Source organism: Salvelinus namaycush, chromosome 8 (genome assembly GCF_016432855.1).
Source record: "Salvelinus namaycush isolate Seneca chromosome 8, SaNama_1.0, whole genome shotgun sequence".
NCBI lineage: Eukaryota > Metazoa > Chordata > Actinopteri > Salmoniformes > Salmonidae > Salvelinus > Salvelinus namaycush.
Genome location: NC_052314.1, coordinates 10132586 through 10157247, shown reverse-complemented (window position 1 = coordinate 10157247; position 24662 = coordinate 10132586). Strand labels below are relative to the sequence as shown.

At 42.7% G+C, this 24662-nt stretch overlaps 1 protein-coding gene across 1 annotated transcript in view; it reads right to left on the bottom strand.

Annotated features, from left to right (window-relative positions):
• LOC120051754 (metabotropic glutamate receptor 8) overlaps window positions 1-13633 on the bottom strand; it is a 190082-nt gene extending 176449 nt beyond the window's left edge. The window contains exon 1 of the mRNA XM_038998641.1: window positions 13229-13633. Within this exon, the coding sequence (XP_038854569.1) occupies window positions 13229-13600 (372 nt within the window). The 5' untranslated portion in view covers window positions 13601-13633. The remainder of the gene's footprint in view (window positions 1-13228) is intronic.
• Window positions 13634-24662: the final 11029 nt, after the last annotated feature.

The window sequence follows — 24662 nt, the reverse complement described above, 5'->3', positions numbered from 1 at the left end:
GGAGACATGTTCTGTCTCCTAGAGATGAACGACCTTTGGTGCGAAAAGTGCAAAATCAATCACAGAACAACAGCAAAGGACCTTGTGAAGATGCTGGAGAAAACAGGTACAAAAGTATCTATTTCCACAGTAAAACGAGTCCTATATCGACATAACCTGAAAGGCCGCCCAGAAAGGAAGAAGTCACTGCTCCAAAACCGCCATAAAAAAGCCAGACTACGGTCTGCAACTGCACATGGGGACAAATTTCCTCTGGTCTGATGAAACAAAAATAGAACTGTTTGGCGATAATGACCATCGTTATGTTTGGGGGAAAAAGGGGGAGGCTTGCAAGCCGAAGAACACCATCCCCACCGTGAAGCACGGGGTTGGCAGCATCATGTTGTGGGGTTGTTTTGCTGCAGGAGGGACTGGTGCACTTCACAAAATAGATGGCATTATGAGGAAGAAAAATTATGTGGATATATTGAAGCAACATCTCAAGACATCAGTCAGGAAGTAAAAGCTTGGTCGCAAATATGTCTTCCAAATGGACAATGACCCCAAGCATACTTCCAAAGTTGTGGGAAAATCGCTTAAGGACAACAAAGTCAAGATATTGGAGTGGCCATCACAAAGCCCTGACCTCAATCCTATAGAAAATGTGTGGGCAGAACTGAAAAAGCGTGTGCGAGCAAGGCGGCCTACACACCTGACTTAGTTACAGCAGCTCTGTCAGGAGGAATGGGCCAAAATTCACCCAACTTATTGTGAGAAGCTTGTGGAAGGCTACCCGAAACATTTGACCCAAGTTAAACAATTTTAAAGGCAATGCTACCAAATACTAATTGAGTGTATGTAAACTTGTGACCCACTGGGAATGTGATGAAAGAAATAAAAGCTGAAATAAATCATTCTCTCTACTATCATTCTGACATTTCGCATTCTTAAAATAAAGTGGTGATCCTAACTGACCTAAGACAGGGAATTGTTACTAGGATTAAATGTCAGGAATAGTGAATAACTGAGTTTAAATGTATTTGGCTAAGGTGTTTGTAAACTTCCGACTTCAACTGTAAGTGGAAGATGGAAAAGGTAGGGAACTTGTTTGTCTGCCATATATTAAAGATACAAATTGTCTGAAAGGAACTGGCATGAATAGAAAAATATACCAGTTTCATTTGAGGATAAAAATGTTGACAGCTGCGCCATACAGGTTGCAAAATAAAATTGGAAGAGATTTTCGATGTACTGATTCCATGGCATATGGTACATGAACTGATACAAAAAACAACACTTGATTCAACACTTAAGAGTTTTTCAATTTAAATGAGTATAAAACATTCTTGCCACCAACGGAATGCTATATATATGGGGCATGCAACAATCTCAGCTCTGTAGATTTCGCTGCGAAGAGACAAAATGTTACGCCCTGAACATAGTAAGCTGTTTTTTCTCTGTGTTGGTTGGGGCTTGATGGTGACTTGGGTGGGTTATCTAGGTGTATTTGTATGTCCATGGTGGCCTGATATGGTTCCCAATCAGAGGCAGCTGTTTATCGTTGTCTCTGATTGGGGATCATATTTAGGCAGCCATTTCCCTTTTGTGTTAGTGGGATCTTGTCTATGTTTAGTTGCTTGTCTGCACTATTTGTATAGCTTCACGTTTCGTTCGTTGATTTTGTTGTTTTTGTTAAGTGTTCATTCATTAACTTCTTGGTGACAGGGGGGCAGTATTGAGTAGCTTGGATGAATAAGGTGCCCAGATTAAACTGCCTGCTACTCAGTCCCAGTTGCTAATATATGCATATTATTAGTAGATTTGGATAGAAAACACTCTGAAGTTTCTAAAACTGTTTGAATGATGTCTGTGAGTATAACAGAACTCATATGGCAGGCGAAAACCTGAGAAAGAAATCCAACCAGGAAGTGGGAAATCTGATGTTGGTCGATTTTGAACTCATTCCCTATTGAAGATACAGTGGGATATGGGTCATGTTGCACTTCCCAAGGCTTCCACTAGATGTCAAGTCTTAAGAACTTTGTTTGAGGCTTCTACTGTGAAGTGGGGGCGAATGAGAGGGGAATGAGTCAGAGGTCTGGCAGAATGCTTTGAGATCGTGACGTGCGGTCATGTGAGAGGTAGCTCGTGTTGCATTGCTTTTCTACAGACAAAATAATTCTCTGGTTGAAACATTATTGAAGATTTATGTTAAAAACATCCTAAAGATTGATTCTATACTTAGTTTGACATGTTTCTACGGACTGTAACGGAACTTTTTGGACTTTGTCCGAACTTTCGGCTGGACTTTCACGCGCGTTTGGATTTGTTTACCAAACGGCCTAACAAAGGAAGGTATTTGGACATAAATTATGAACTTTATCGAACAAATCAAACATTTATTGTGGAACTGGGATTCCTGGGAGTGCATTCTGATGAAGATCATCAAAGGTAAGTGAATATTTATAATGTTATTTCTTACTAATGTTGACTACACAACATGGCGGATATCTCTTTGGCTGTTTTGGTCTCCGAGGGCCGTACTCAGATCATTGCATGGTGTGCTTTTTCCGTAAAGTGTTTTTGAAATCTGACACAGCGGTTGCATTAAGGAGAAGTTTATCTAAAGTTCCATGTATAATAGTTGTATCTTTTATCAATGTTTATTATGAGTATTTCTGTGAATTGATGTGGCTCTCTGCAAAATCACTGCATGTTTTGGAACTACTGAACATAACACGCCAATGTAAAATTAGATTTTTGGATATAAATATGCACTTTATCGAACAAAACATACATGTATTGTGTAACATGAAGTCCTATGAGTGTCATCTGATGAAGATCATCAAAGGTTAGTGATTAATTTTATATATATATTTCTGCTTTTTGTGACTCCTCTCTTTGGCTGGAAAAATGGCTGTTTTTCTGTGACTTGGTGGTGACCAAACATAATCGTTGGTGGTGCTTTCGCTGTAAAGTCTTTTTGAAATCAGACACTGTGGCTGGATTAACGAGAATTTTATCTTTAAAATGGTGTAAAAAACTTGCATGCTTGAGGAATTTTTATTATGAGATCTTTGTTGTTTTGAATTTGGTGCCCTGCACTTTCACTGGCTGTTGGCGGGTTGGGACGCTACCATCCCGAATATCCCAGAGAGGTTAAAAGAGAATGTACGCATACCACGCTGCGCCTTGGTCTACTCTTTTCAACGAATGTGACAAGATCCCACCAAAAATGGACCAAGCAGCGTGTACAGGAGGAGTGGACTTGGGAGGAGATCCTGGATGGAAAAGGACCCTGGACGCAGGCCGGGGAGTATCGCCGTCCTAAGGAGGAGATAGAGGCAGCGAAAGCGGAACGGTGACAATACGAGGAGATAGCTCAACGGAGCAAGCACGAGAGGCAACCCTAATAATTTTTGGGGGGGGGGGGGGGGGCACATGGAGCCAGTCAGGGAGTCGAGTGAGGAGCTGGACGCAAGATTCCGGAGAGAGGTGCTGGCATTGAGAGAGCTGCAGAGCGGGCGTGCTGAGGTGCGTGTCATCAGCCCTGTGCCACCTGAACCGGTCCCACGCATCAGGTCTCCATTGCGCCTCCACAGTCCAGAACGTCCTGTGCCTCCTCTCCGCACTCGCCCTGAGGTGCGTGTCATCAGCCCGGTGCCACCTGTACCGGTCCCACGCATCAGGCCTCCAGTGCGCCTCCACAGTCCAGAGCTTCAGGCGACAGTTCCCAGTCCAGAGCTTCCGGCGACAGTTCCCAGTCCAGTGCTTCCGGCGACGTTTCACGGTCCGTAACCTCTTGAGACGGGCCGCGGTCCGTAACCTCTTGAGACGGGCCGCGGTCCGGAACCTCCTGAGACGGGCCACGGTCCGGAACCTCCTGAGACGGGCCACGGTCCGGAACCTCCTGAGACGGGCCACGGTCCGGAACCTCCTGAGACGGGCCACGGTCCGGAACCTCCTGAGACGGGCCACGGTCCGGAACCTCCTGAGACGGGCCACGGTCCGGAACCTCCTGAGACGGTCCCCGGTCCGTTTCCTCCGGCGACGATCCGGAGTTTGCGGCGATATGCCCCGCACCGGAGCCGCCCCCGACGCCCTGCGTCATCCATCCTAGATGCCCACCCAGACCCTCCCCTATAATGAGTCAGGTTTTGCGGTCGGAGTCCGCACCTTTGGGGGGGGGGGGGTACTGTCACGCCCTGAACATAGTAAGCTGTTTTTTCTCTGTGTTGGTTGGGGCGTGATGGTGACTTGGGTGGGTTATCTAGGTGTATTTGTATGTCTATGGTGGCCTGATATGGTTCCCAATCAGAGGCAGCTGTTTATCGTTGTCTCTGATTGGGGATCATATTTAGGCAGCCATTTTCCTTTTGTGTGAGTGGGATCTTGTCTATGTTAAGTTGCCCGTCTGCACTATTTGTATAGCTTCACGTATTCGTCCGTTGATTTTGTTGTTTTTGTTAAGTGCTCATTCATTAAAAGAGAATGTACGCATACCACGCTGCGCCTTGGTCTCACTCATACGACGATCGTGACACAAAATCACTAAATAAGCCATAGCCAGTCAATAAATAATATAATAATACTTGTAGGAAAGATTTTCATCTTTAGCTCACAATCTGTGGATACTATACGATTAGAAAGATTCAAAATTAATGTAAAACATCACAGCACAATTGAAAAATACACGGCACATGGAAATAAAATGAGGGTGGTCTATGGTGATAGGTGGGATGGGCTGAGAGTTGCTGAGGGTTGCGATTTAAAGAGCTTATGTTTGGTAGTGTATTATTGTTACGGGATTGCTGTATAGAAAAGTACCATGTATGTCAAATGTATGTAAATGTAGCAGAAAAGCTGTAAAAACAAATAATATTTTTTTAAATATATTTTTATAATAATTTACCACCTGGTATGTCACCAGGAAGGCCAAATCTCCATCCCACCATAACAGGCTGAGATTTCAGGTGGTCTTTTCAAACAGCTCTTGCACTAAAAGGGCAATATCATAATTTTCACAGTATTAGTCCAACCTCATGGTGTGGAAATATATACAGTATAAAACACAGGAAATCACATTTTTGACTGCACTGGGCCTTTAAAAGGAGAAATTGTAGAAATAAGCAGGTTTAATATTTTGTGGCTGTGTTAACTAGTGACAACCCAAATAGGTGGTCTAATTGTGTTTACTTTTTTCCATTAAATTTCCTATCAATACCATTATGATACAAACTGCAGGCATCACTGTGGTTTTGACACTTCCTGTGGGGCTAACTAACCAACAAACAAGTATAAAAGTGACAATCTCATGAGAAACAAATGCATCCACACTCTCCCATCTAGTCAATTTAGTAACCGGAAGTATTTTTTTCTTCTCAATCTTTCCCAATCATTTGGGATTTGAGGATTTATAGCTGAATCTACACACACATTTCGGGAGTAGTCGACTGTAATGTTTATCGAGACATTTTGAGGTCTGAGATGTCTGATGAACGCTGTCTTGCCTTTGAAACATAGGGATCTGTTTTGATGGATCATGAAGTGCCCTCAGTCAAGTACAAACCAAACTCGCATCCTGACTCCAACAGGAAAGAAGAACCTTAGGCTGAACCCCCCGCCCCCCCCCCCAACCTTGACATAATAAACCCTTATACTACCATCCACTCAAAGATGGATAAGTAGAGGAGACGTCTTCACAGTATGCTATTCAACCCTGATCTCTTAATTGAACTGGCACCATGCACCCTATTTCCACACTCACCCAAAATGAGTAGGCAGGCCCACACACACCCATGCACACACACTTGCTGGAGGTTCTAGGAGGGTGTATTGATTAAGACTGCAGTGCGACACTGACACTGCTGGTCTAATTCTATAATGGAAATTAGGGGGTGGCCATCACGCGTTTCCCTGCAAGATTAGTTATCCTGCACATCCACACACACACACATCGACACACACACACATCCACATACACAGAGACACTTAATATACATGCACAAAGCCTTACACACACACACAAACACACACACATACGTACACAAAATTACACAGAGGTCTTAAAAACATAATCCTCTATACACTTTGTGATTGCTATTTGTGTGTACCAAAGCTTTCCCGCTTGGTATCCTGGCCCAAGTCTTCTGCACTTTTATAAGAAGCTCAAATGACAACCAGGGTGAAGGGTGGAAGTGTGACCAAAGGTGGCAACCCTGCAGAGAGCCGTATTGCTGCAGTGACCACCAGAAACATTCTTTACCTAAAACGATTCACAGCTAATCTTTCCTCCCATGGCTATGAATGAATCAATCAAGTTATTACTGCTCTTCCTAAAGGATATGTTCTAAAAAAATCACAAGGGCACCCAAAACAATAAAGTTATGATGAAGCATCTATGTTCCTCACTTACTGGGTTTAATTTAATTTGTGCTAGTCTACTATTCGCTATTTCCCGTGAAGATACATATTCAGCAAAACAGAATATCATCAGAGGTTTAGACAAAGGTTGGTTCTGCAGAGAAGAACAATGCAGCAATTCTATGCACCACCACACCACTGATCCTGTTATAATTATCTTCACATGTCCTTACTTTAGCACTGAATCTACCCTAGTCTCTGTTCAGCTAATACTGGGACTAGGGTGACCACATGTATTATACCCAAATGTGGGACAAAGGGATGATTTTGTGGGACAGTGTAGCATACATGAATACAACAAAAATCCCCCTCCGGCTTCATTGAACAAGCTAATTGAAGCGTGCCGATGGACTTTTGCTTCGAGCGAAATTTGGTCAAGCAAAAACAACAGACTAAATGTGTGGCTGTTTTATGAAAATCTGGGAATATTTGGCCAAGGAAACATTTCTGGTTGGTCTCAGGGAATATAAAACAGTTAGGAAGGGAGACTGAAAACTTGATTAAGTGAAGTAGTCTAGCAGCAAATATGTTTAATGAGCAACTAATGAACATGGAGAGCCTAACAAGTGTGACAAAATCACCTTAGGCCTATATATTTTCAGTCTAATATGGCTATTTACTTACTTTTGTAGCTCTTCATCAGAAACACGTTTTTGTAAGTAGTTATCTGTTCTCTCCAAGTTTAGCTGGAATTTCGACTGAAAGGATTTGACAAATGTGATTGGTTGACGATATGACATTGGTCTACGTCTCGTCTTGCGGTGGACAGAATATCAGATCTCAACAATGATTGGAAAAGTGTTTAACATCACCAGTACCACATCCTTATGATATATATCTTGTCAAAAGTGCAACGTGACTGCAAAATAGACAGGTTGGAATGTCTGACTGAAATACGGGACAAATCAAACCTTTTTTGCAAATTAGTGGTGTTTGAATTTGTTGATAAAATGCCCTGCATAATTTAGAGCTAATTTTAGATAACTCATGTTGGTAACCCCTTCTCTCCTCATTAGCCAAGTATGACTTGGCTCTTCAGTTAAAGATGAATCATGTAACTCATTACAGATTTAGTGCAGGATATTTTAGTCACAATGGTCCGTACCCTAATAGAACCTTCCGGATATATAGTTTGTCTTAATTATTTCCATACACTGGGATAATACACTGAACAACAATATAAACGCAACATGCCACAATTTCAAAGATTTTACTGTTCACGCATGGAAATCAGTCAATTGAAATCAATTCATTAGGTCTTAATCTATGGATTTCACATGAAAAAAGGTAGGGGCGTGGATCAGATGACCAGTCATTATCTGGTGTGACCACCATTTGCCTCATGCAGTTCAACACACCTCCTTCATATAGAGTTGATCAGGCTAATAATTGTGGTCTGTGGAATGTTGTCACACTCCTCTTCAACGGCTGTGCGAAGTTGCTGGATATTGGCGGGAACTGGAAAATGCTGTCATATATGTCGATCAAGAGCATCCCAAACATGCTCAATGGTTGACATGTCTGGTGAATATGCAGGCCATGGAAGAACTGGGAGATTTTCAGCTTCCAGGAGTTGTGTACAAATCCTTGTGACATGGGGCCATGCATTATCATGCTGAAACATGAGGTGATTGCGGCAAATTAATAGCACAGCAATGAGCCTCATGATCTCGTCACGGTATCTCTGTGCATTCAAATAGACATCGATAAAATGCAATTGTGTTCGTGTCCATAGCTTATTCCTGTCCATACCACAACTCCACTGCCACCATGGGCCACTCTGTTCACAACGTTGACATCAGCAAACCACATACACATGGTCTGAGGTTGTGAGGCCGGTTGGATGTACTGCCAAATTCTCTAAAACGACGTTGGAGACGGTTTATGGTAGAGAAATGAACATTCAATTCTCTGGCAAAAGCTCTGGTGGATATTCCTCCAGTCAACATGCCAATGGCATTGTGTTGTATGACAAAACTGCACATTTTAGAGTGGCCTTTTATTGTCCCCAGCACAAGGTGCACCTGTGTAATGATCATGCTGTTTAAACAAATTTGAGGGAAATAAGCTTTTTGTGATATGGAAAATTTATGCAATCTTTTCTTTCAGCTCATGAAACATGGGACCATCACTTTACATGTTGCATATTTATTTTTGTTCAGTGTATTTCAAGGAGTGAAATTCCAATTGATAAATCATTAGTTTTGGCAGCGTTCCAGAATCTGTCATTGAGTGTCACATTGAATACTTTTTTTCTGTCCTAATGACATAACCTTAATTTTGTTGTTTGAATGGAATGCCTCATGTCCATCATCTCATCATCATCATCATTTGAACATCAGTTAAACGAATCAAACCCCACAGAGCACACCCCAGGTCTGCCTCATTTGGGTCAGAGGAGGGCCAGATACACGTTGACCGCACCACCTTCAGGTGCCAACAGGCTCACTGATCCATACACCATGAAGGCTCTCTGCCTAGTCACGTGCTGAGCACATCATCTTCAGTGACACTACCACAAAACTTCAAAGTTGTCCTGGATATAGCACCTTTTCTATTGTATACATTGTCCCAAAATCGAATTACACCTAATTACACAAATATAGTGCACAGTAAAACTGGATATATGTACATTATGTATGATCACATCCATATGTTTTTGTACACTGGGAAGTAAGTAAGGATTTCATAACTCTATAGGGAGCCATTTTGAACTTCATTGTGGTTTTATCCTGCACAGACTGGTTGCGAGTTGAAACTTGATTAATTGAGGCAGTCGGTTTGGAATGACAGGTCAATGGGATCTCCCTTAGGCCTACATCCATTTAAACCACTACTACACCACCACTAAACACAGGACAACAAACCACAACCCCAATGGTAAAGGTTGGGATTGGGTGAAAGTGAAAGCTGATTCCACAGCAGTACTTAGGGCAAAACAATTCTCTGGAGTGTTCCTCTTGTCTTGCGGATGAAGCTGTGCATATCCATTCCATTACTAAGACTGTAATTGGGTCAGCCCTCTGCACACGGATCAATAGCGAAGAAAGCATTCTTAGTCTGTTTATGGGAGTAATGGAGTGTAAAATCAGTGCTTCCATGCTCAGGATGTAACGCATTCTTCACCGGACATTAATATGGAGGTTTTTCTAAGACCTATATATCACCGGGAGGTGTTGGGTAGAAGACAAGTGTGTTGTGGGGGTTAAATTCGAACAAGTTGAAAGAGAATGTGTATCCCTTCAAAAACATGACATGTGGTTCACATAACGTCTTGCAGCCAGCAGATGGTTTACATCAGGTATTGCCAAACTGCGGGCAATGCCGTCGGGGGTAAGCCCAAAAAAGTTGTGATTGACATTAAAAAAAAATACTAAAAAATTACATTTAGTAAGGCCATAGAGACACATACCAGCTCTACTGGTAGTACTGCTACTACCAGCGGTACTACAACTGCACCTGTCGACGACACAAGTTGTTCTGCTTCCATGAGCAGATCCAATGCTAGCATCAGTAATTCTACATTTATTGTTAGCCCAGCTAGCATGGACACTGACAGTTGTGAATCTAATGCAGCCGAAGAGCTACTGCCCCCTTACCCGGGAAAGCACCGAACAACAGACAGGGACGTTGGACCATCGCAGAGGCGCAAATATGATGAGAACTACATTGATTTGGGGTTCACTTATATTGGGAGTAGTGCCTTTCCTCAGCCACAGTGTGTTATGTGCAAAAGTACTATCTCAAAACTCGATGAAACCGCCACTCTTGCGCAGACATTTAGAAACAAAACATGCCAATTTAAGAAATAAGCCACGGGAGTTTTTTGAGCGAGAATTAAGACGACTTTCGAGTAGTAAGACTTTAATAAGAAGGGGCTAGAAGCATCTTATATGGTGAGCTACCAAGTGGCCATACTATTTTGGAGGACTTAATTATTCCTGTTGCCGCGGATATGGCTGGGACAATGCTGGGGAAAAGGCAAAAGAAACTATACAGACAATGACTTCATCAAACAACACTGTTTCACAACGTATCAGTGACATGGCAGGAGATGTTTTGAAACAATTACTGCTTCGCATACAAGCCAGTGAATTCTATGCGTTACAGCTGGATGAGTCAACAGACGTGGTGGGCCTGGCACCGCTCCTGGTAAATGTCCGTTACGTTTATGGGGGGTCAATTAAGGAAGACATCCTCTTCTCCAAACCACTGGAAACCAGGACAATATTTTTTAAGTACTTGGTCAGCTTTGTGACATCAAATGGACTTCGGTGGTCAAGATGTGTTGGTATCGGTACTGATGGCGCAAAAGCCATTACAGGGATACATAGTGGAGTGGTAACGTGCGTGCAAGCAGTTGTACCCAAGTGGCGTCAGGAACACTGCAGAATCCACCGAGAGGCTCTTGCTGCATTGGGAATCACTTACAGCTTGAAAGACGTTTTCGACACTACAGGGAAAATGGTTAACTTTGTTAAAGCAAGGCCCCTGAACTCTCGTGTATTTTCTGCACTATGCAATGTTATGGGCAGTGATGTATAACGCTTTTACAACATACAGAAGTGTGCTGGTTATCAAGGAGGAAAGTATTGACACGTTTTTTTGAATTGAGAGATAAGCTTAAAGTTTTCTTTACTGACCATAATTTCACTTGTCTGACCGTTTGCATGATGACGAGTTTCTCACACAACTGGCCTATCTGGGTGATGTTTTTTCTCGCCTGAATGATCTGAATCTAGGATTACAGGGACTCTCCGCAACTATGTTCAATGTGCGGGACAAAATTGAGGCTATGATTAAGAAGTTGGAGCTCTTCTCTGTCTGCATTAACAAGGACAACTCACAGGTCTTTCCATCATTGTATGCTTTTTTGTGTGCAAATGAACTCAAGCTTACGGTCAATATCAAATGTGATATAGCGAAGCACCTGAGTGCGTTGGGTGTGTAATTAGGTACTTTCCCGAAACAGATGACACAAACAACTGGACCCGTTATCCCTTTCATGCCCTGCCTCCAGTCCACTTAACGATATCTGAATAAGAGAGCCTCATCGAAATTGCAACAAGTGGCTCTGTGAAAATTGAATTTAATCAGAAGCCACTGCCAGATTTGTGAATTGGGCTGCGCTCAGAGTATCCTGCTTTGGCAAATCATGCTGTTAAGACACTGATGCCCTTTGTAACCACGCACCTATGTGAGATTGGATTCTCGGCCCTCACTAGCATGAAAACTAAATACAGGCACAGACTGTGTGTGGAAAATTATTTAAGAATGAGACTCTCTCCAACCCAACATTGCAGAGTTATGAGAATCCTTTCAAGCACATAAATAGCACAATTTTTGATTATTATTATTATTTGTGCCCTGGTCCTAAAAGAGCTCTTTGTCACTTCCCACGAGCCAGGTTGTGACAAAAACTCACACTCATTCTTATAGGGTGTATGTGTGGCAGGCTTACAATGATGACAAAAACAACATTTGAGAGTGCGCTGACCCTGGTGGTAGAGGGACACGCAGCTGGAGGTTGAATGTTTGAAGGGGAACGGGACTATAAAAAGTTTTGGAACCACTGGTTTACATGACCCACTTTGTTAGGGCAGAACCTCTGTATGTAGCCAGTCAGGCCCTTCCTCTTCCCCGTTCTGACCTCTGATGCTACCTGCTTCTTCAAGCTATTCCATCTTAATTAATCAGACAAGTCATTGCTCATGCTACCGCTTTAGGCCGAAGATTCAACCTCATTCAATATTTCCCGGTCCGGGTCATTCTCCACTGTCACCTTTCCTCCTCAAGCAGACTAGTGAATATGTATACTCTCCTCCATGTTGTTATGTCGGTGACGACTATGAAAAGGACAATGGCTGTATTAGATTAATGCAACATATCAATGCATGTCTATCTAATTTCAAACCTTCTATTTTTAGCTCCAGAACAGTTGCTTTCTCTATTACTAAGAAGGGAGAAAAAATATCAAGCTGTTTTGAGAGCAATATGCTGCAATATCAATATCAGTTCAATCACAGAAACATTAAGAATTTATATACATGGGAACAATATACCTCGTCAGGCTGACACTACATATTCCAACAACAACAACTATGTGCTAAATTACATCTCATTCACCTCTCTCTGGGAACCCAGACTCCATATCATAGTCAGTCGATTCGCATCAATGGTTTGACCTTTTCATGTGTCTACCACTGGTCAGTCGCTGACATTCAGACCTTCTGATTGGAATACAAGAACCGTTGTAAACTCCTGCTTAAGACCAACCGATAGTTTCCAGCCCTCTAGAGTTAGTCAAATATATTTTAATAACACTGACTATATTTTAATGGGGTGTTGGCTAATTGAGCTTTATCTGCTTCAATAGTGAACCAACCAAGCACGCAGCCCAAATGTCTCTATGCCAGAGAAAAGGTGTCAACCCATCATTTTGAATTATTTCTAATACCAGCTGACGTAATGTGACAGGAAAATCCCTACATTTCTAACAAAAGCCCAGCCACTAGCTTGGAAAATAATTATTTAAATGAAAGCCTTTGCAGAATGTAGTCAAGATGACGCTCCACCACACCACAGCCTAGGGAAGCCCCATCTGCATTCCATTGTCAAAGGCAGCGGAACAAAGTCTGCTATGCGAACCAACAGAACCTTGAAGGGAAGACAAAAACACAATACATCTTTGACCTTTTCACAGCCTTTAGAGTAGGCTAGAACTAGATATTAAGCCTGAGTCAATCTTCAGCTTAACTAATATAGAGAGCATGGACTATGGAAAAAAACAACATCCCATTTTAAATAGCGGAAACAGAATCCTCACCTTGAAGAGCCGTAGGATGTTGGCCACCATGATAGACACCGAGCTAGCCGCCGCCCCTATGACCCCCACCACCTTGTCCGGCTTGGCGAAGATGGGCGGGTCTCCGTTGGCGCAGCGCACATCTGAGCCGTCCCTCTCGATGAGTGCCTGGACGAAAGTCAGCGACTGCTCCAGGGCATAGGTGTCTCTAGAACAGGTGTCCAGGATGCGCGCCCCCAGTGTCACATTGGGGAGCAGCTCTGGGTCCTTGTTGATCAGGTCAATCGCAAACAGCATGGCCTCCAGCCTATGAATGCCCTTCTCCTTCTTCAGCTCCCCGCAGGGCACTCCTCTCTCGCCACGGGAGTGCACAGGGAATAGGCCGCCCAGCATGATGTCACCGTCCAGCCGGATGGAATGGGCGTACTCCTGCAGAGGCAGCTGGGGGTCCGGGGGCTTCTGAGTGGCAGAGGCCAACAGCCAGTAGCATTTGGTGGTCAGTAGGAAGAGGAAGCAGTGAAGGAAGAGGGAGGGGTGTTTGGACTCCCTGGCCATGGTGGTAGCAGTACGGGAGGTAGTGGGTCAGGGGAGGTGGTGTAGTACTGAGAGGTCAGAGCAGCAGGCAGCTGGTGGGGGGTGGTGGGAACACAGGGTTGGGCCAACCGTGTGTGACCCTCCTCTCTAGATCAGGACAGGGTTAGGGAGGGCTACCTCTGGTTTCGAAGAGCTGCTGATGTATGTACCTGGCATCCCTGGGAAAGGGTTGTTGTTTGAGCAAGATAAGGAGGCTGGAGAGAAGAGAGGCTGAGTTTCTCACACTGACTGGACAGTGGGGATCTTTTTCCACAATCCTGGGTGTCTCATGCTCAAAAGACCCTGTTTGTGATGTGTGAGACAAAGAGGGAAAACAATCCATATGTTACACACTAGGGTTCAACTCTCTAATAGACACAGGCACATATCAATATACAGTATGTAGGTCACACGCCCACATTCACATATGCTATTTCTCTCTTCTCTCTCTTTCTCAAACACATAGGTGCACACACTATGTTCCCCTCTAATCAGGGACTGATTTAGACCTGGGACACCAGGTGGGTGCAATTAATTATCAGGTAGATCAGAAAACAAGAAGTACTCAGGAAGGATTTTAAATCAGTGGTGGAAAAAGTGCCCAATTGTCAAACTTGAGTAGAAGTAAAGATACTTTAAAAGAAAATGACTCAAGTAAAAGTGAAAGTCACCCAGAAAAATACTACTTGAGTAAAAGTCAAAAAGTATTTGGTTTTAAATACACTTGAGTATCAAAAGTAAATGTAATCGCTAAAATAGAAAGTATCAAAAGTAAAAGCAGAAATCATTTCAAATTCCTTATATTAAGCAAACCAGACAGCATGATTTTCTTGATTTTTTTTCATTTAAGGATAGCCAGGGGCACACTCCAACACTCCAACAAACGAAGCATTTGTGTTTAGTGAGTCTGCCAGATCAGAAAAAGTAAGGATGACTGGGGATGTTCTCTTGATAAGTGCATGAATTAGACAATTTTCCTGTCCTGCTAAACATTCAAAATGTAACTAGTACTTTTGGGTGTCAAGGAAAATATACAGAGTAAAAAGTACATTATTTTCTTTAGGAATGTAGTGGAGTAAAAGTAAAAGTTGTCTGAAATATAAATATTAAAGTAAAGTACACCACTGATTTTAATACCCTTTCACTGAAGCATGCATCCATGCACACTCAAGCAAGCACGCACACACACACAGACACAGACACACAAAGTGAGAGAGTAGAAGGACAGACACAACAAACATCCACATCACACAGCAGGGAATCTCCCTTTGAAAACTGGGAAATCTTCAAACATTGGCACTGTCACATCTGCATAAACTCTGTCTACAAAGCTGGGAATGTGCTTGATAAAAACATCAAAGAATTGTATTATCATGTAATAAGCTATTGCATTTGCAATGAGACTAATCCTTACCCTGATGTGAATTTAAATTACTGTGATATGTTTATTAGCATAATGCAAAGTTATACAGGAAGCTACATCAAAATGGACACAGCAGCATACCCTAGCCTAGAGCCTTACAGATGGTGTCGCACAATAAATAGCATCGACAATGACAGAACCAGTGTGTGTGTGTGTGTGTGTGTGTGTGTGTGTGTGTGTGTGTGTGTGTGTGTGTGTGTGTGTGTGTGTGTGTGTGTGTGTGTGTGTGTGTGTGTGTGTGTGTGTGTGTGTTTATGTTAACATGCGCTGGTTGCCTGCTGGCAAAATGAAAACATGCAGGTATTTTCTTCCTGTCTGCAGCTTTAGTTGCATTAGCTCTGCCAGTTTACTGTTAGTTTACTGTTAGTTTACTGTTAGTTTACTGTTAGTTTACTGTTAGTTTACTGAGTTTACTGTTAGTTTACTGTTAGTTTACTGTTAGTTTACTGAGTTTACTGTTAGTTTACTGTTAGTTTACTGAGTTTACTGTTAGTTTACTGTTAGTTTACTGTTAGTTTACTGTTAGTTTACTGTTAGTTTACTGAGTTTACTGTTAGTTTACTGTTAGTTTACTGTTAGTTTACTGTTAGTTTACTGAGTTTACTGTTAGTTTACTGTTAGTTTACTGTTAGTTTACTGAGTTTACTGTTAGTTTACTGTTAGTTTACTGTTAGTTTACTGTTAGTTTACTGTTAGCATTCATTTTCCATCTGAGAGGAAATACACGACTTCTTAGCTCCTGTTGTTCCAGAACGAAGAGAGTGGCTTACTGACTTTTCTTTCACTATTGAGAGACATAACTCATTATCCACTCTTATTCACGACTAGGACTACTTTTTTGGTAAAAATTACATAAATTCTCTTCAGAGTGCCCCTCGTGATTAGTACAGAACATTTTTTGTTTTGAGCCTGATCAATTGAGGCATTACCAAAAAAAAGACTGCAGTTTTCAAACGGCAGTAAAAGTGCCTTAACTGTAGTATTTTGGACGCAGTAATTGCAGAATAACTGCAGTGTACTGCAGTTGAACTACAGTTATACCGCACTGTAACTGCAGTTGCACTGCAAAATTACTGTATAAAAAAAAACATTCTTATTTTGGACGCAGTATTTGCAGCATACTACAGTTATACTGCACTCTAACTGCAATCTTTTTTCATAAGGGAGGCTCCATGGACATTACAATTGTGTGGCATAGGTGTTTAACAGCTTTAGCCCTTACACTGCTTGTTCCCATTCTTATCTTTTAACAAGATACCGATTGCAGCGAGTCACTCTTATCCAAAAGTGTAGCATGCCAGTGAGAAACAATAAGTTTGGAACTGAAGACCAGCATTGTGCACCCCTACATTGGTCGAATTACTTACAAAAATAACTCCAGCTGAACCAAACAGTAAAATGTGTTACAGTTATAAAACAATTGATCTATAACTGTTTGAAAGACGCTCTGCACAAATGAAGCATGGCGATAACAACCTCATGTAGTATAGGCCTAAGCAGGCGCACATCTGTGCCGCATAAATCCCTGGTGAATTAAGCTATTGTTCTATGCTAGTAGCTTACTAATTAATGACGGCTATTCGGACTGAGTATTGAGAAAATTAGGCCTATTTGATTGATCTTTGAATTATTTTTTATTTAACCTTTATTTAACTAGGCAAGTTAGTTAAGAACAAATTCTTAATTACAATAGTGGTCTACCAGTGAACAGTGGGTTAACTGCCTTGTTGAGGAGCAGAACGACAGATTTTTACCTTGTCAGCTTGGGGATTCGATCCAGCAACCTTTCGGTTACTGGCTCTAACCACTAGGCTACCTGCCGCCCCAATAAAGACATGGTAGGCTAATACCTACAGGCCTATGTGTAGGCTACTTTAAAGCCATGCGGCATCAACTCATAACCCATTACGTTTTCTTCAACCCAACCATTGGGACCCACTGTACGTCGTTATGGTTTAGATGGGTGGTCAGAATGAGTGGCACATGTCATTAAACGTCAGAGTGATGTACAATGTGAAACTGCGCAGACGTATGTTCTTCTACAGCTAAGCTAGATACAGCATTGGCGACGAGGATGGCTGAATTCAGTTTACCCCCACCAGTGCCATTCCTTTCCATGCCTGGAAGGGAATAACTGGCTTGAAAGTTTAAACACTTATCTCGAAGCTCTGAACTTTTCTACAATCTCCGACAAGTGTAGGACAACACTGCGCCGTCACTGCCTCGGTGCAGAGGATTTTCAGAGCACTTGGATGGGCTCCTACATCCAATGGTGCAGTCAGCCTCCTACGGCACCACTTCACCGGGACACCATCGGCCCGGTGAGTCAATTCAAAACTACATGGCTAATCTGAGTGACTTGTCTAGCTTTTGTAACAATGGGGCACTTCAGGACGAGATCCTCAGGGATCAGCTGATAGAGGGGATGTTATGTGAAAAGACAAGGGAGAAACTACTTTTGGAATCTGACAATTTACAACTTGATGGAGCAATTAAATCAGCACTCCAGGTGCATTGTAATGCTCTACTATGCTAACAGACAGCTCTGCAGCATACACTCGGCCCCCAGCCATTCTCACACAGCAGCTTCAGCCCAAGCAGGCACACTATAGCGATAATGCGTTGCACACGCCCTCCCACACCGATAGCTGCATGGAAACAGCAGGCACACAGACAAACAAACCGACTTAGCTGTAGCAACTGTGGGGCTTGCTCTCACAATTCAATGGCTTCAAGTGCGCAGCCTGTGGAACGATATGCAAGAACTGTTCAAAAATACAATCACTTTGCAGAAGTGTGTCATTCTGCCCTTGCTACTAGCTCCGCCCTCATTCTCCTCTGACTCTCAACATGAACGCACTGAAATCCAAACTGTCTCCATCAATCATGTGTCATTCAAAACATGCAGCTGGGTGAGGTGGGTTTGTCTTTGCTACTGGATACAGGCGCTGCAGTGTCGTTGCTCAACCTTGCCACCTACAACAAGTTCTTCACTCACCAGCTACTCCAACAGTCCTCCACTGCCCTGTGTGGGTACGGTAGCTCCAAGATAGACATTGTGGGCACTCTCCAGGTCCCAGTGCACTACGTCACCAAGCACCTACCGTCATTCACATTTCACATTGCAAAGCGGGGAGCCAAACTCCTGGGGCTCGACCTCTTCACAGGCTTGGGGTTCACACTGAGAGATGGCATTGGGTCAGCTATCCACCAGGTTACCTGCACATGGCAACAGAACAGGCCAGCTCTGTTTAATGGACTGGGCTGCCTCACAGCCTTTACGCAAAGGCCCTTAGTGAACCCGGACGTGCCCCCAGTCATGCAGCCCCTGTGGTGCAACCCCTTTGCATTGCGTGATGACGTCACAAAAGATCTCCATTCGCAGTTGAAGGCAGACATCATTGAGCCAGTCAACGTTGCCCCTGGATTTCAAACGTGGTCATTGCAACCAAAAGTTAGGTGGAATCCAGACCTGTGTGAATCCCTGTGCTGTGAACAAGGCTGTTGTCCCGGATAGTAGTACCCGCTGAGGAGGTGACTGAACAATTTCACGGCTTCAGGGTCTTCATGAAGCTTGACCTGAGTCAGGGTTATATTCAGGTGTCCCTCCACCCAGCCAGCAGAGACCTCACGGCCTTCGTCACACACGCTGGTGTGTTCAGATACACATGCATCTCTGGTGGACTTAGCTCCGCCCCCAGCTGCTTCCAGGTGATGAGCACCATCCTCGCTGGAATATCCAGGGTAGCGGTCTATCTAGACGGCATCGTGATCCACAGCCAAGACCTCCACATCCATGACCAGCGACGCCACAAAGTATTCAGTGCTCTACTGCAGAACAACCTGACCCTGAATGGCGAAAAGTGCACCTTTACAGCTCCAGTCGTCGAGCTTGTGGGGTTCCGCCCTGTCGGCCAACGGGGTGGAACGCTTCAACCAAGAGCTGAAGAACCGCATCAGAGCACACCTGGTCCAGGGGTGCACATTCCAAACCGCCCTGAACCAAACACTAGTGCACTACAGAGCATGAAAACACACAGCAACACAGGTCTCACCGGAATCTCTCATGCTCGGTCGTGAGATGGAACTGCCACTGGAAAGACTCAGAACACAGGGTGTGACAGCACCGACGACTAGGTGCACACAAGCAAAGCAGGCAGCCACCAGGCACCAACGAGCAATGAAACGGCGCTTCGACAATGTACACAGAGTGAAGTAGCCGATCATCCAAGTGTCAGACAGGTTCCGAGTCTGTCGGTCTCAGCGGTGCAACAAAATGGTCTCATTCTGGACGGACCCCTTGCAGGTCAGTCGACATCTGGGGCTCGCCACCTTCATGCCGAGCAATGGATCACGCTGGCACACCAGCCGCCTCAGGAAAGTCCCACTCCTCTCGCATTGGCCAGTATAACACAAACATACAGGCCAGAGACACACCTGATGAACCTCCTCCTGCACTACCACCTAAGCCTTAGCCTCTGTGGGCTCCCAAGGGCCAGAGCTACAAGCAGTGATGGCTTTAAGATCAGCCTATGCAGCCACTGACTGGAGGACTACCTTTCCTCCTTTAATACTTAGGTTCCGTTAGGTGTCTTAGTCAACCTTCAGGTTAACTGACTGAACTGTCTAGTTTTGGAGAGTCTTTGTTTACCTCTTCCATTTAAAGGTTCATGTTTTTTTGTTAGGCATCACTGGATTATTGCCCTATGGACATTTGTATATATGGTACCAGTCCCTGGTTTTAGAAAGGAGGGGGAAATGTTATGTATGGTACAACGTGTGCTGTATGTCATACTGTACGTTGTTATGGTTTAAGACAGTGTGCTGCTTTACATATGAATGGGTGGTCTGAATTAGTGGCACATGTCATTAACCATCAGAGTGATGTACAATGTGAAACCGTGCAGACATGCCTTCTTCTACAGCAAAGATAGATACATCCCTCATCAACTACAATATCTATCCACAGAGCATATACTTGGCTTTGAATGAAATAAAGCAACAACTTTGCAACCATCAGACAAAATGTTAAAACGCTTTAACTTGAAGATTTTACCCACAGGTGACGAGTAAGTAGCCTAGTTCATTTGTGACCTATATTGCAGTGCATTTATAGCCGGCACTTCTACAAAGCAAATCTCATGCACAATTGCTCTAATTGCAGTCATCTAAATGTAAATAATTGTATCACCCAAGATTTTGATTGCACACTGCATGATTAGACTCCCCACCAATTTGCACTTATGATAAAGGTGCAATGTGCCCAATTACCATGATTGATGAGAATTCTCTGGGATTTTTTTTATGAGATGCTACTTACTCCGTGGTCCATTTTAAGTTTACTGCTTTCTCCCTTTCAATCGATTTGGACTCAGTTGATGATGACAGATGAAACATGCACAACGCACCGAAAATTCTTATGCCTGTCTAAATTAAATTGATCTTCAATGGATCACTTTCTTGACGATGTTTTTATATATATCTACCAGAAAGCCATGTCAAAAGTAACTCTTGAATTATTTATTTTTCAGATCAAATGTGACTTTGTGTGAATGATTGGAAACGTGAGCACATCAGAAAACGGATATTCTCAATATCAAGTCTGTAGGCTATTACTAAAGAAAAAGAAAAAAAAACATCTAAGAACATTAAATAATGAACATGACTCATATCACATTGTTTGAGAAAAAATCAACAATTAAGTAGGACTTACGCGCCGGTTACTGTGATCTGGTCCCTCGCGGTCTCACTGCCAAACCAAAGCTGCGCAAACCTGTGCTGTGCTCGTGGTGCTGAAAGAACAGCAGCATCGTGAAGGTGGCGCGAGCGCGACTCCGGGAAGATCTCTATTATATTCTTATTGCGTCCCTTCTCCTCGTCTCCTTCTCAAAACCCATTGGAGGAGAAGGTCAGAGGGGCGAGATCTCTGGCGTTCTCATCCAATGGGTTTTGAGAAGGAGACGAGGCGCGAGGACAGGAGGGAGGACGCGAGGAGAAATAAATTGAGAACTTTACTCCGTCTCTATGGAATCACTAAATACTACCACACAGCGGTGGTTGGTTTCCAGGCTACCTAATGATTCTCTGATGTTTGTTAGTTGTTTCTGTAAATACTGAGCAGTTTATTTTAATTGTATTTTTCAAATCACCATAATCCTACCCATGATTACTGGAAGACGTGTGCGGGGACTATTTAGGATGAATTTAAATAATTCACGCTCAGAGTGGGCTTGCTTGGTCCAAAACAAGTGCATGGTCGCATGTTCCTTGCCTCAACACATGCATCTTATTTGGTGTGTCACAATTTCAAAGTGTAATTTAAAGGAAGCGATACTGTTGGTGCGTCATGGCTAATGATAACAGCCTACAGAAGATGAAATAGTCTTATATGGCGTAATTTTCAAAGGGCATAACTTTCAAAAACTATATATAGGCTAGGATGATATAAGCAATCTAAAAGATGCTTGAAAATTATATCCTACATGAGAGGTGATTCAGATCATTCAACATTCTTTCGGGAGAAATACTAAGAGAAAAACAGAAACATATTTATTACACACACTCTTTCAGACAGTGGACGTGTCTTTTCAAAAGTAGGATAAAATGCCTAAGGCTCTACATAAAACAATATTCCCAGTGGGAAAATGTGCACAGCGGATGTTGAAAAGGGAGTTTTTGTTGACGACACCGTTGGGAAACACAGTCACATTGCGCCATCTCGTGGGCGCAAAATAGTCTAGTCGAGAGTGGCAGAATTTGTCTTTGGAAAAGAGCAACGCCAACCGAACACCTGAAGCAGAAAAATACGATGGGTGTTTTTTAAATTTGATTTATTCCTCATGTCTTCCTCATTGGTAGGAAGAAGTTTGGGTACTACATTTTTTAAATATTACCTGACTCCTATAAATTAAAATAGCCAATTTGGCTGCAATCAATTAGCTTAATTGATCAGAGTTCAAATTATATTTCAACAAAATAATGTTTCAGGAATGCTAATCATGTATGTTACTAACAGAAACGATTTCAGAACAATCTGAGCTGGTGGGTGTCCAAATCCTCTTTCTTGTGCTTTCAGAGGTGAAACGACCATTTTGCAATCTAGACTAATCATAACACACACTGATGGCAGGGAACTGCAGTTCCTTAACTGGAACAATTAAATCTTATAGACTCCATGGACAGGAGGGAGCTCACTAGTTCTTTCCCTGAGCTGCCAGCCATTGCAGTGTCAGCCTCACCTGCCCCGCAAGCCATCCCAGGGCGTGTCCGTCTGGTGTCTGCCCCGCCTGCCTCCCCAGTGCCAGTCCGGCCTGCCAACGCCAGACCACAGAGGCGTGTGTCGGAGAAATTCCAGTGATTACAGATCAGGTCTGCTATATTAACAGAGCTACTGGACGACAGATGGTAATATTACCCTCTGAGCCACAGTCCTTCAGTAGCACTGAGAGAGTCTTCCTATGTGGCCAACCTTCAGTCTGCCACCCAGCTAACGTAGGCAGAGATAACAGCTGTCACCCCCTGCCCATGCATCACCACAAAAATGGAGGAGGTACACTTGAAGTCGGAAATTTACATACATTTAGGTTGGAGTCATTAAAACTCGTTTTTCAACCACTCCACAAATTTCTTGTTAACAAACTATAGTTTTGGCAAGTCGGTTAGGACATCTACTTTGTGCATGACCCAAGTCATTTTTCCAACAATTGTTTACAGACAGATTATTTCACTTAGAATTCACTGTATCACAATTCCAGTGGGTCAGAAGTTTACATACACTAAGTTGACTGTGCCTTTAAACAGCTTGGAAAATTCCAGAAAATTATGTCATGGCTTTAGAAGCTTCTGATAGGCTAATTGACTTCATTTGAGTCAATTGGAGGTGTACCTTTGGATGTATTTCAAGGCCTACTTTCAAACTCTTAAAATAAAGAGGTGATCCTAACTGACCTAAGACAGGGAATTTTTACGAGGATTAAATGTAAGGAATTGTGAAAAACTGAGTTCAAATGTATTTGGTTAAGATGTACGTGAACTTCCGACTTCAACTGTATATACACCTTTTGCCCACCTGCACATCTCTCCCACTGGTCAGTACAGCAGAGTGGTCTGTGCTACCTGTAAAACTGGACGTACAGTTGGAAATCGGAAGCTTACATACACCTTAGCCAAATACATTTAAAATCAGTTTCACAATTCCTGACATTTAATCCTAGTAAAAATGTCCCTGTCTTAGGTCAGTTAGGATCACCACTTTATTTTAAGAATGTGAAATTTTAGAATATTAGTGGAGAGAATGATTTATTTCAGTTTGTATTTCTTTCATCACATTCCCAGTGGGTCACAAGTTTACATACACTCAATTAGTATTTGGTAGCATTGCCTTTAAATTGTTTAACTTGGGTCAAACGTTTCGGGTAGCCTTCCACAAGTTTCCCACAATAAGTTGGGTGAATTTTGGCCCATTCCTCCTGACAGAGCTGCTGTAACTAAGTCAGGTTTGTAGGCCTTCTTACCCGCACATGCTTTTCAGTTCTGCCCACACATTTTCTATAGGATTGAGGATCAGGGCTTTGTGATGTCCACTCCAATACTTTGACTTTGTTGTCCTTAATGACTCCAACCTAAGTGTATGTAAACTTCCGACTTCAGCTGTATATATACTGGTTGGCCAGGGGCAGTCGATGATGCAACAGTACATGATATATCACATTTATTATTTGAAATAAGCTATTTCCAAAGTCCCACTATTTAAAAATGTTACAAAGATAACACTGATTGACCAGAGATTAGAGTTCTCCCTCACAGCCTCAGTGAATATCACCTCTGGTACTGATAGACAGTGTTACATTTAACCTTCACACAAAACAAAATGCACATGTGAAAACCCACATTCATAATGTTTTCCTCACAAGGTACTTATTTGATTAGAATAGCCACATTTTATGAAGTTAATACTGGATTGTTGCCTATTTCATGAAGAGTGGTAATGACCTGCAAATGAGTTACTCATCCACCTTTTTATCTTTGAAGATATGAGTTAATAATTAAACCCTAAGGTATATGGTATCTACGTATATGTACTGAGCAAGTTGTTAAAGTAGCTGTTTGGACCGGACAGAATACCACTGTATACCGCTGTGTATAGCCTTGTTATTGTTATTCTTATTGTGTTACTTTTTATTATTTATTTTTATTTTAGTCTACTTGGTAAATATTTTCTTCTTCTTGAACTGCACTGTTGGTTAAGGGCTTGTAAGTAAGCATTTCCCGGTAAAGTCTACACTTGTTGCATTTGGTGCATGTGACAAATAAAGTAAACATTTGATTTGATTTGATATTCACCTAGGCACTCTATTGATGTTTTTAACCATTGCTCACGGGTCGGATGAGCAGTGACGGTTCACAACTTCAATGTAAAGGAGACCTATTAAGGTTGTCACAGTTTTTTGTGAAGAAGTC